Source organism: Peromyscus eremicus, chromosome 11 (genome assembly GCF_949786415.1).
Source record: "Peromyscus eremicus chromosome 11, PerEre_H2_v1, whole genome shotgun sequence".
In the NCBI taxonomy this organism is placed as follows: Eukaryota; Metazoa; Chordata; class Mammalia; order Rodentia; family Cricetidae; genus Peromyscus; species Peromyscus eremicus.
In genome coordinates this window covers 59,093,676-59,106,983 of record NC_081427.1, presented here as the reverse complement: position 1 = coordinate 59,106,983, position 13,308 = coordinate 59,093,676, and the positions used below count along the sequence as shown (strand labels likewise).

Below are 13,308 nucleotides of genomic sequence, written 5' to 3'. Positions count from 1 at the left end.
TGAGCTCCATCACTATCACCATCATCATCAGTGGCATATGAGCTCCATCACTATCACCATCATCATCAATGGCATATGAGCTCCATCACTATCACCATCATCATCAATGGCATATGAGCTCCATCACTATCACCATCATCATCAATGGCATATGAGCTCCATCACTATCACCATCATCATCAATAACATACGAGCTCCATCACTAAGCTAGACAGAAACAGTTTACCATTCAAGTTAAAATCACATTTGTGGTGCTGGAGAGATGGCTCAGTGGTTAAGAGTACCTACTGCTCTTCCAGAGGACCCAGGTTCAATTCCCAGCAACTGTCTGTAACTCCAAGATCTGATACCCTCACACAGCCATACGTGCAGGCAAAACACCAATGCACATAAAATAAAAATAAATTATTTTTTAAAAAAAAAAATCAGATTTGTTTTTCCTAACGCGAAAAGTGCTACCTAACAAGTAGGTCAAATGTCACTTGAATATTTTAAAAACGTGCCTAATAGCTCAAGAGGAGGTATGTATTTGTAAACACTTGCTGTGAGTTTCTAAGAACTCTCCTCTGCTGTGACCTTGAATGCCTGTTTGCTATCAAATAATGTTCAAAGCACTCTTAGGCTCTGCCTCACAGAACTCAATGCAGAGCTCTTCTTCCCTGGGCATCACTCCCCGGGAGTCCGACAGGCCCTGCCCACTCACCTCTCCTCCTCTGCAAACCCCCAGCAGTCTTCCTCAGCTTCTTCCGGGCACTGACCAGCTGGCTGCTGTCCAGGAGCTGTGCTGACGGGGCGCTGGCTGACTTTGGGATCCTCTTCTCACAGCCCTCCTTCCTAAGTGTATCTTTCTCCAGTGTCTCGGAAGTGCTGCTGGCACCATTGTCCTTTGCAACAGGCAGAGGTGGGGGTGGAGGGGGAGGCGGGGGTGGGGGTGGGGGAGGGAGAGGTGTTGGAGGAACAGAGGCCGGGAGTGGATCTGCAGTAGCAGAACAAGGTTTGAGATCACTACTAGTCAAAAGTGGAAGTGACGAGGGGGGAGGCAGTTCAGAGGTAACAGCACTGGGAGGTAAGGAAGTGGCTTCAAGTTGTACTGAAGAAGTGTCTTCCGGGTGAACAAGGCTCCGAGGCTCTGCTGTCTGTGAAGGCCCCAGCAGGCTCCCCCCTACCCCCACCTCTGCTTTCTCCTCTCCCTGCTGCACTCCTGGGAGAGAGTCACACCGCTCCTCACAGGCCACAGGACTTGCTGTGCTTCTTCTTCTAGAATGAGCCACCTTTAATCTCGTTGATTTAAGGATGACTTGCCCGGGGTACCTCTAAAATATCAAAGTTATTGTATGAGTATAGTATATTAAAATAACTTGCCAACAAATGCTTAGTTATTTCTTCCTTTAACAGAATGTTATTATTTTGTCTCTTCTCTGACTTTTTCCAAGGTACAGGAAAAAAGACAACCAGAAAAACTAGAATACCTGTGCCTCAACTTTCAATACCTTTCAAACAATTATCACCAACTCTTTTATTATCCTATATCAAATATGCTAAGCCTGTTCCCTGTTACCCAATTAAGCCAACTGCTTAAAAAACACCATGTGCTGGGCATTGTGGTACACTTGCCTTTAATTCCAGTGTCCAAAAGACAGAGGCAGATGGATAACTATGAGTTTGAGGCCAGCCTAGTCTACATACATTCCAGTATAGCCAAGGCTACATATAGCAAGACCAATCTCACAAACAAGCAGGAAAACCAGCCACATGACTTTAAGTCTTCAATGAAAAAAAAAAAAAAAAAAAAAACTGGATCTAAAACTCAAGACAAGCAGTATTAAATATATATTACTGGTACTTAGCAGGAAGCTAAAAAACTACTACTGTTTATTTTCAAATACTTATATAAAAAAAAGTTGAGCCGGGCAATGGTGGCGTACGCCTTTAATCCCAGCACTCGGGAGGCAGAGCCAGGCGGATCTCTGTGAGTTCGAGGCCAGCCTGGTCTACAAAGTGAGTTCCAGGAAAGGCGCAAAGCTACACAGACAAACCCTGTCTCGAAAAACCAAGAAAAAAAAAAAAGAAAAAAAGAAAAAAAAAAAGTTGAAACCTTTAAAAAAAAAAAGGGGGGGGGGGTACTTTTAAAAATGCCTGATAATGATTTTGATAGAAGGGGGAGCGTGCAATGAAGTGTTTTTTGTAGCATCAACAGTGTTTTCTTTTTATTCAAAGAATCCAGGCTTTCTTGACCCGCTCCATTCTTTGTACTCCTGAAGTAGTACACCAGGCTCAAAAGAATACTACTGTCAGCTTCAGCCACAGGAGAGGGAGCCCATAAACTACTGTGACTGGAACAGATTCTACACAGAGATCTTATAATAGGAGCACTATGGCACTCTCTGAAAAACAACGAAAATCCATCAATAGAGTGTGTTTCTATTACCTGCTTAAATGTCCGGAGTCTGTCCAGGGTCCTCTGTCTCTCCTGGCTAACCCAGGCACTTTTCCTTTCCTCTTCATCATGGAATTTTTCTCTCTTCTGGTAAAAAGAAGAAATTACATCACACTGTACCTTTTCACAAGGGAAAAGGAAAGAGAAGATTCTCCCCACATGTTAAGCAAATGTCGAAGAGAATGACTCATTAGACAAACCCTCTCACGAAAGATGAAATCACTATACTCCCTGTTAAGTTCACACTGGCCCATGGAGTTCAATGAAACTCCTTCTAAGCTGAACACTGCTTAGTCTCAGAGGTCGGGGCTGAAACAAGTTCAGTAATAATAAGTGCTTCTGGTCTTCACACTCAGCTAACTCAAATACAAGTGAGTTTTGAAATACAAACAGCAACTACCACATGAGTAACTGAGTGTTCAAAGGTTAGGAAAAACACACTTCAAACACTATTCATGAATCATGTGGCCTACACCACCCTGCAGGCAGCAGTTATCTACACTGGTGTTCTAACTTTCTCCTTATTGCTGAAGCACCTGTAAGTTATATAGCAAAATCTCATTTGTCAGACATTTTAGTTCAACAAATGAAAAGACTTTCTAGGTGGGAAAAGGGTTATTACTTCTCTGCTTAATTTTCAAAGCTTGATTCTTCACGTCAATGGCACATGTACCAAAACTGGACTGAGAGAGGATTATCAAGGCCCCTGCTCAGGGCTGACTAGAAACTCGTGAAGCACTCCCTATTTAAAACAAGAAACAAGACACCACTGGAGCTGCCTCCTAGGAGACTGATCCACCCAACATTAGGCTCTTCTTCTCACAACCTTTTCACCCCCCTTCTCCTCCCCACCCGGCTTGCTGACAATGGCAGTTCTTACTGTATCTTCCTTGGATGATGACATCAAAGCCTAAGATAAAGAGATCTCTGTTTCCTTAAAAAGGTGAGAGGTGGGCTGGGCATGGCAGCACATACCTTTGATCCCAGCACTCAGGAGGCAGAGGCAGGAGGAGGATCTCTCTGAATTTGAGGCCAGCCTGGTCTAGAGAGCGAGTTCTAGGATAGCAGGGCTATGTAGAGAGACCCTGCCTGAAAACAAACAGAACAACACAGAAAAAGAAAAAACAGAGCGGCAGAGAGGGCCCAGGGAGCGAGGTGCTGACCGCAGACACCAGCCCCGAGGAGGAGCCGTGGAAAATCCAGGTGTGGAAGGAGGAGTGACAGGCGGGTATGGAAGGAGCGTGACAGGCGGACTCCTGGAGCTTGCTGGCCAGCTAGTCTAGCCAAGCCAGGTACAATGAGACCCTGTCACAGACAGGTGAGGTGGAGAGTGACTGAGAAAGACAACTGACATTGACCTCTAGCATCTGAGTGTGCTCCCAAATGCACGTGCACATACGCACACAGCCAAGGCACGGTGATGTACTTTTGTAATTACAAGACTTGAGAAGCCAAGACAGAGAGATGACTGTGAATGAGGCCAGTCTAGTCTATCTTTTAAAAAAGAAAATACAAAGTAAAAAGGTGAAGTAGGTGTAATCTATAGGAGAGAGGAAACTAAAAGGTATTTGGATAATATAATCCAATAACAATATTTATTTACATCTAAAGATACAAAAACACCCCAGGAAGAACCTAAAGTAGTCTGTATCCAGAATGACAAAGACACAAAACAGAAGCCATCGTCAGCAAATTAGACAGCGCCAGGCTCCTTCTTCACGGTCATTTTGGTTACTTTACAGTGTGGCAGATAACCTAATTGGATAAGTCCTGACTTTTCCTTCTTATTTTAAAATTACCTGAAAACAGTTTGAGAAGAAAATGCTATCTTCAAAGACAACATGTTGACATCAACCTCCAGTCACATTTGATGTACTTAACTGCCAAATACAATGAAATTTTGACTAAAATGAGGAACAGTACTGACGAGCATCTAAGATAAGACAGTGTTCCCTACAGAACAGGCATCCCACCTCTAAGAAACCCATCAACTCTCAGCAGTGATAAACTGGTCACAGAAGCTGAGAATATTCCTCTAAACACCCTGTTCCTTATCACAAAATAAACAGTACAGTGGATGTAGAGGAAGAGGAAAACAAGACAATACATAGCCCTTCTCTGCTGAACTGCAAAGCATCACGCTGTTAACAGTGGTTCACACTGGTGGACAGCAAGCAGCACTTGGAGGCCGAGGCAGGAGGAGGATGTGCATTCTGGGTCAGTCTGGGCAAGAAAAAAACGTTGTCTAAAAGGGAACCCGGCAATCAACATCCAAATATAGACAGAAGAGTTAACAACATACAAGATTCCCATAGATGACATATGAAACCACACGGACCTCATGGGCAAGTTCGAGTAGAGATAACTCACTGAGCACAAGACAGAGCATGCTCAGATTGTCTTATTGTCCAAGATTCACAGCAAAAAGGCAGACCAGTCACTGCCTGATGAAGGACTGGCTTTCTATTAAAAATAAAAACTGGGGCAGGAGAGATGGCTCAGCAGTTAAGAGCACTGGCTGCTCCTCCAAAGGACCCAAGTTCAATTCCCAGCACCCACATGGCAGCTCACACCTGTCTGTAACTCCAGCTCCATGAGATCTGACACCCTCGCACAGACATATGCACACAAAATGCACATAAAAATAATTTTAAAAAGAAAACTAAATAAAATAAAAATAAAAATTGATGTGTATCAGAAAAACCATACTCAATGAGGTATGCTGGACCTCAGACTTCTTCACTACTACATCACTAGTACAAAATATAGTAACAGTGTCTCCAAAATTTTGTTGGAGAGGTAATGACTGTATTGGACAGCCAATCTGCCCTTTAGTTATTGTTATTTTCAAACAGGGTTTCTCTGGCTGTCCTGAAACTCACTCTGTAGACCAAGCTGGCCTGGAACTCACGAGATCTGCCTGCCTCTGCCTCCTGCTGTGCGCTCACATAAAGAAATGAGCAGCAGAGGACTGCTGATAAGCAATGACCTTGCTTAACTCTAAACTGAATCTTAACAACTGAGAGATATGAATGTGAACAAAACCCAAGTTTTCTGATATCCTCACACCCAGAGCCACAGCATCCTGAATGGCAAGGGGAGCTGTGAGCAAGCAGGCCAGCAACAGTTGATTTACTTTTCATGGCCCAATGCACTGATCCCAATGGTCAACGCTTTTCCAACTGTCTTCGTAAAACAATCTATAAAATTTTAATAGTTCTTTCAGAGTCATGATTAAGGCTTCTTGCTAAAAGTAGCAACAATTAATTCTGGAATTCATTTTTTGGAGATTGTTTTATTCTTCCATGATGATCACGTATCACTTTATATATTATACACAATAAGGGTTTTCAGCCGATTGGTCAAGAGGTTAAATTGAAACTTCACAATAAACTTAAATGTTTTTATTTTCCTAAACAGGGTTTCTCTGTGAACCCTCTGCTAGCACTAAAAATGTGTGCCACCACCACTCAGCATTTAACATCTGATATATGATCAAAATTTATACATAGACATAAAAATACAGAACGGGTGAGACTTACACATAAGAAACCATTCAAGGTCATGCACTAGAAAAAGTCATGTAACTTGTTAAAATATCCAAACAACAAAATAGTAAGAAAGACACTGTTTAAGAACAGTTAATCCCATGTTCTGGTTCATTTATTGATTTGTAAATCAACTACACACTACATTACACATCAGGAAAAGGGCAGGGCTGGCCTCTTTTTTCTTTTAGCTCATGCTAGGTCAGGGCTTTACTGAACCACAACCCTTGGTTTTTTGATACAAGGTCTCACAATATAGTTCAGGTTGGCCTTGAATTCACAGGCATGCATTATGCCCAGCTTGAGTGGGGATTATCACACAAGTTTAACCAACATGGGATCTGTACTCTGAAGCATCACCACGGTGAGAAAGAAGAATACAAGTTTTCTAATTTGGCCAATGATGAAGCAGGGGGTGGGATGCTACCCTTGAGATTGGGAAAGCAAGAGAAGAGAGGTTTGGGTTAGGAAGTGGAATGAACAAATCTAAGACAACCTGGATATGGGGCATGAAGGAACTTGGATAACTGATACTACCTTTAGAATGGTAGGTTTAACACACACATATATGAATAAAGTTCTTAAATTGTGCGGACAGAAAGCATGTATATAGGAAAGCTCTGAACAGTGTCAGGACTCTTAAGTAACATTCTTGGCAGGAGGCTGAACAGCAGAAGTAGTGTTTTATTAACTGTTTGATTGAAGGACAGATGACTGATTCATAATAGATTAGGAAATGCTTTTTAAAAGGCCTGAGTAGCCACCCTGTTTCCTAACAGGTGGAACTGCCACACACTTTCAGAGGGGTCAGATACACTCTGTCTCTTGGTGGTAGTGGGACAGATCCTTTGGATAAACATTAGTTCCATGGACTGTGGCAAGGGACAAGGAATTGTGAAAGACTAAAAACAGCACACTTGCATGTCTTGCTCTTACATTAGCTGAGTCAATTATTAATAGATACAAAAGCCAGACCTCTCCTCCTAAGTCTCAGAGGCAGGCTCACTACATCATCTTCAAGGTTTCCAGATAGGAAAACAAAGAGAAGACATGTTTTAAGCTCCACAGTAAAAGCAAATATAAAGCTACAGACTTTTTTTGTGTGTGTGATCTTCCACCTTAGATAACAAAGCCCAGAACTACGAGTTAAGAATATATTCTTCTGCCCCTGCTCTACACACTCCTGCTCTACACACTCCTGCTCTACACATTCCTCCTCTACACACTCCTGTTCTACACACTCCTGTTCCTGCTCTACACACTCCTGTTCCTGCTCTACACACTCCTGTTCCTCCTCTACACACTCCTGCTCTACACACTCCTGTTCCTCTTCTACGCACTCCTGCTCTACACATTCCTGTTCCTGTTCTACATACTTCTGTCCCACGGCTAAAGTTTACCCTCTGACCCAGCCGAGTCGATCAAATGAAGGAGCTCTCCCAGCCTAGCGTACACTGGTGCCCACCTAGAACACGGGAGTCCGCTTGCATCTTCCACATTCAGATGCAGACCACGGACTTCCAAGAGAACAGACACTCTGAAGCGTGTAGAGGAGCAATGACTGGAGTGTGACAGACAGAAAAGGGTTTCCTACAGCACTGGTGGTAAGATGCCTAGAAAACAACTGCAGGATCCTAGAGACTTGGACGGAGCTTCCATGGTAAGCCAGCATCTCTCTATATACGAGTCAGATGGACAGAGTTCAGGAGAATGAATTAATCATACCCTAGCTGATCTGTCAGCTGGTATACTATCAAAGTCAAATCTGTTAGATCTAAGGATCCCAGATGGAGAGATGTGAAGTGGCAAGGTTGTTTGGGGAAGTACAATGCTTACAACCTAGAAATTACTATGGTAAGTACTGTCTCTAAGAGCACAGCCCCTAAGTGGCAGGCCTAGAATGCACGTCAGTTTCGTCCTTTAGCATCTGAAGGACTTTGGTTAAATCAGCTCACCTGTGAGGGGGCTGGAGGGCGGCTGCTATGCTAATACAAGAGACTGGGCTCTCTGTCAGCATCAGAGTTGGGTACAAGGAACCTAGATAGCTAGATAGACTTGGTCTACAGAGATCCAGCTTCCATTGTCACAGTGCATGCCTGTGGTTTTTTTTTTTTTTGGGGGGGGGGGTGCTTCGGGGGTAGGGAGTAACTGCAATGCCAGTGAAGGTCAGAAGATAACCTTGAAGTCAGTTCTTTCTTTCTTTCTTTCTGCTGTAAGATCTGAGGCACCAACTCAGGTCATCAGACTCATGGCAAGTACTTTTACCCACTGAGGCATCTTGCTAGCCCAATAATGCACTCTTTTAAAAGAATCTGAGCTGGGTGTGGAAGCTCACGCCTTTACTCTTGGTATTCAGGAGACAGAGGCAGGTGGATCTCTGTGAGTTCCAGGACAGCCTGGTCTACAGAGTGAGTTCTAGGACAACCAAGGCTACATAGTGAAACCATGCCTCAAAAAAAAAAACAAAAAAACAAAAAAAAACAAAAAACAAAAAAAAAAACCACCACAAACAAACTAACTAAAGAAAGACTCCGAGGACAAGGATTGGATACAGCACAGTCAGAACACAGAGTGTGGTTGATACATCCGGTGCAACTCCACTGGAGAAATGACTTTTCCTTTGCCAGTACATATCAACTGCAGATGGCTTTCTGGTTAGGGGTGGGACCCTAATTCACTTCCCCGTCTCAGTGCTGGGATCCCATCTGGCTTGAACCTGTGCACGTCTTTGTGAATTACTAAGTCTTGTTGTATCTGGAAGACAGTCTCCTTGGAGTCATCCAGCACCTTTAGCTCTTAGAATCTTTCCATCTCCTCTTCCTTATGGACTCCCGAGCTGGAAGGAGGGGACTTTGATGCAGACAGCCATTTAGGGCTGAGTGCTCCGATAGACTGAGTGCTCCGACAGAAAGTCCACACACTGTCCCTCTGTGGGTCTCTGCCCATCTGCTACAGGAAGAAGCTTCTCTGAGGGTTAATCAAGGTACTGATCTGTACCCCAGCCTGGTAGGAACTTTTAGAAATTTAAGAGTTTTATACTAGATTGCCAAAGCTAAAGTCAAATCTGGCCTCAAATTTGGAATCCTTCTGCCTCAGCTTCCAGAGTGCATCTTACAGGCATATACCGCCATGCCCAGCGTTTTTGTTGTTGTTGTTTTGGTTTGAAAACAGTCTTTCTGGTAGCTCATGCGGTAGTGGCCGAGGCAGTGTAGCTCTGTGACAGGTTCAGCCTCCCACACCCCTTACCCAGAGCCGCCATGATGCCAAGAGGAAGGTTAAGGCGGACAGAGCGGCGAAGGCGGAGCCCAACTGACTCTCGGAGAGGCTGTTGGCCAAGCCTGCCCCTGCCAAGGTGGACGCGAAGCCGAAGGCGGCCGCGGGAAAGGATTAAATCATCAGACAAAAGAGTGCAAACCCAAGGGAAGAGGGGACAAAGGGCAAACAGGCTGAGGTGGCTGACCAGCAGACCACAGACGTGCCTGCAGAAAATGGTGCAGAACATGGAGAGGCTGAGAACCGGAGTCCAGCCTCTGAAGTAGAAGAGAAGAAGCCAAGTCTGACTAACCATCCATCGTGTCTGTCAGTGTCCACTCCCCTTATACAATCCAGAGGAATATTTTTATCAACTATTTTGTCAATGCGAGTTTTTTAGTAGCTCCAGGAACATTTTTAAAAGGTGGGAGGAAGTCCCGCTTCATCCCATTTTTTAAGTGTAAATGATTTTTTTAAGAGGTTAAATCACTTGCTGGTTGTTTATTTTTTGGTACAACCAGAAAAGAGCAGGATACTGAATCAGGAGAGGCTGTGACTGTCTCGGGGGTCACCATAACATTCCGTAGAGGGGGCTAGCTTTATATCCTACAACACAAAGCATACTGAATGGTAATTTGGAGTCTTGGTCGTGCATTTGTGTCTGGAATATTTTCAGTTATATCTGGTTTCGTGTTTCTAGTAGAACTGTTTCCTAAAAAAACCACTCCTCGGTCCTTGCCCTGTCAGAACTGTCTCTGGTCATGGCAGTCCATTTTCCTGTCAATTGTGATAATGTGCTGTGAAAGATTGAAATTTTGAATATGTACTGTATGTGGCATAAAACTGTGAGCCAGTGAATTAATGATTGTGAGCATTTGATTGTTATGTGAGGTCTTAGGGAAAACTTGCCAAGCTTAGGATGGAACATCACTGGAATAAGTTCAAAGAGAAACAACACATGGCTCTTTTGGGTACGTGAACACATTGTATGACTCTTAGAGTTTGGGTACATGTTTTTAGAATTGAAATGTCTGTGTACTCTGCTCCTCAACCAATAAAATCTGAGTTGTGAAAGAGGAAAAAAAAAAAAGGAAGGAAGGAAGGAAGGAAGAAAGGAAGGAAGGAAGGAAGGAAACAGTCTTCTATGTATGTAGCCCCTGCTGGCCTCAGTTGTTCAAGTGATCATCCTGCCCTTGTCTGTCAAGTGCTACAACTATAGTTGTTCACCATCATATCTGTGAGGGATATTTTTAATGGAAAAAAATAACTTGTTTTTTAACCACAGTTTTCTTGTTTACCATTTGTTCAGGGGTATTAACAGTCAGCAAGTAAACTTTGTGCTTTCTTTAGTTCATTTTTTAAGTTAATATTAGATGTTAAACTACCTTAGACCTGCATGTTTATTTTGCATGGTTTCTATGAAAAACTCTTAAAACAATAAAATTAATTATGAGTTATATTTTAAACAATATACAACCCAAGAAATCCCAATAAAGATAACTTGAGCTTCAAATCAAGCTTTGAGAAACAATAATCACTTGTAATCGAAGGCTCTGGGCGTGCACAACCTGAGGCTATGAGCCACATGCAGCTGCAAACAGCCAAGGACAGCTCTAAATAAGGTCCAATATAAAAATGTAAACTTAGAGCATTATGAGATGGGGGAGGGGTGCTGATATCTCCCCTGTCCTCCTGTCTATCTTCCTGTCTCCCCCGTCTCCCCCGTCTCCCTGGTCTTCCTGTCTCCCTGTCTCCCCCGTCTTCCTGTCTCCCCGATCTTCCTGTCTCCCTGTCTCCCCAGTCTTCCTGTCTCCCCGGTCTTCCTGTCTCCTGTCTCCCCTGTCTCCCGAGTGTGAATTTCTTTAAAGATAATTCAGAATGGACATGCCTGAAGCCAGTTCTCATTTCCCTGAGCTATAAATGTTTTAGAATGGACTTACTTTGTTACTGTTTTCCTGTATAAATGTTTTAGAATGGATTTACTTTGTTACTGTTTTCCTGTCTCATCAGGTAGGCTATCTAATGCTGATGTTGGGCCAAATTTGAAGATAACATTTATCTCTGATATTCCTGTAGATTTTGACTTCTTTATTTGACCTTTTTGTCCTCATAAACTTCTTTGAGGAACAAATAAATTACTTCATCCACCAAAAAACTGGCATTTTTATCGGAAACCAGATTAGTCACATAAAAAGAACAAATTAAGAGTAGAATGTCAGTAGTCAAGCTAGTAATCCAGGTAGGAAAGAGCAGGGGCACCCTCATTCCCCATCTGATCCCTTACCTAACCAGACACACAGCACATTCTAACCCACAGACAGAGAGAAGAAAAACAAAGGGTCCTAATTAATTTGCTATTTCTGGCTTCTAAGAGAAAGAGTCATATAGTTTAAGGATAAGTGACTGATCCCCCTGTAATTATGATAATAAGGGGCAGCTTTAGCTCAACTGTGCCAAATTAGCTCAAAGAACCAGAAATGAAGTCAAGTCCACTGATGTTGTGTGTGATGCCAAAGAAAGAAGAGAAGCTTTACAATAAGCAAATAGAAAGAAATGCCATACTAGCATTTTCATATTCAATTAGGTATAAGCTTCTAGTGTTGACTAAAGATAGCTATATCAAACCCTGGAGAACCCACTCCAGTGTATGCAGGTGTGATGCGGTGCAATACTGGGAAGGAAGGAGATTCCTAATGTAGCTCACATAAAATAAACTAGTTACTCTCCGCAACCTAGGAGCGCAGGGCAGGGCACATCCGGAACACGGCAAACGTGACAACACACTGGATAAACAGCCGGAGCTGTCTGCTAACTGGAAGTTAAGAGGAAGTGTGTTCCTCCTCATCCATCTTTCCTTACGTCATAATGGAAATCCTAAGCTAATGCCGTAAGAAGGGAAAATAAAGTAATACACATTGGCAAGAAATAAAGCCATGTAGAAATGTATGTAGAAAGCAGAAAAGAAAGTCAGCATAAAATAATGGTGGACCATTACAGCAGAGATGCTATACATAAACAATTCCTAGTCTACCGACTAGAATTTGAAATTAAATATGAAATAATACTAATCCCCACAAAGACAAAATCTGCCATATTACAAGATTTAAATGAAGAAAACTATAAAACTCTGAAAGTTAAATAATCCTTGTATGTATACAGTAAAATTCAATAAAAAGTTGATTCCTTCTTCTCATTGATTTAGAGGTTAAAAGACCTAGGTTAATAAAACAGTCTCCAGAGCCATGGAGACAAAATCTCTTGACCTTTGCCTAAAGGGCAAAGGAATGCAGTGGAACACAGTTTGTTAAACAAATGGCGCTGAAGAAAGTGGACACGGATGTGCCCAAGGTGATGGGGACACCGACCTTAGACAGGCCAGGCAATTTTAACTCAAACAGCTCATAGACCTAACTGTAAAATGCAAAGCATACAACCCTACAGTATTTAAAGTAAAGAGACACCATGCTATGAAAAACAACAACTAGTAAGCTGGATATTGCTCAAAGCAAAAGCTCTGGAAAGGACACTGGTTAGAGAATGAGAGAATAAGCAGAAGACACCTGATAAAGGACTCTTCAAACTCAACAATGAGAAAAGAAAAGCTCATTCAAAGTGAACAACAAAAGCCAGGGAGGTGGGGTACAACTGTAATCTGGGAGGTGGGGTACAACTGTAATCTGGGAGGTGGGGTACAACTGTAATCTGGGAGGTGGGGTACAACTGTAATCTGGGAGGTGGGGTACAACTGTAATCTGGGAGGTGGGGTACAACTGTAATCTGGGAGGTGGGGTACAACTGTAATCTGGGAGGTGGGGTACAACTGTAATCTGGGAGGTGGGGTACAACTGTAATCTGGGAGGTGGGGGGAGGAGGTTCAGCTACACAGGAGCTAAAGGTCATGTTCTACGTGAGATCCTATCAAAACAAACAACCCCCCAAAAAATAGATAAAAAACCTGAGCAAGGAATGTGAACAAGTACTTTACTAAGAAAATACATTATGTGGCAGATGAGCATATAAAAACCATGCTCAGCACCATGTCCTTTAGGAAGGAATATGAACTAAAACCGT

At 42.9% G+C, this 13,308-nt stretch overlaps 1 protein-coding gene across 1 annotated transcript in view; it reads right to left on the bottom strand.

Moving 5' to 3' along the window:
* The window catches only part of Jmy (junction mediating and regulatory protein, p53 cofactor), a 72,566-nt gene that overhangs the window by 9,330 nt on the left and 49,928 nt on the right, over positions 1 to 13,308 (bottom strand). The window contains exons 8-9 of the mRNA XM_059276373.1: positions 2,429 to 2,524; positions 704 to 1,313 (exon numbers count right to left, since the gene is read on the bottom strand). Of these exons, the coding sequence (XP_059132356.1) occupies positions 704 to 1,313; positions 2,429 to 2,524 (706 nt within the window). The remainder of the gene's footprint in view (positions 1 to 703; positions 1,314 to 2,428; positions 2,525 to 13,308) is intronic.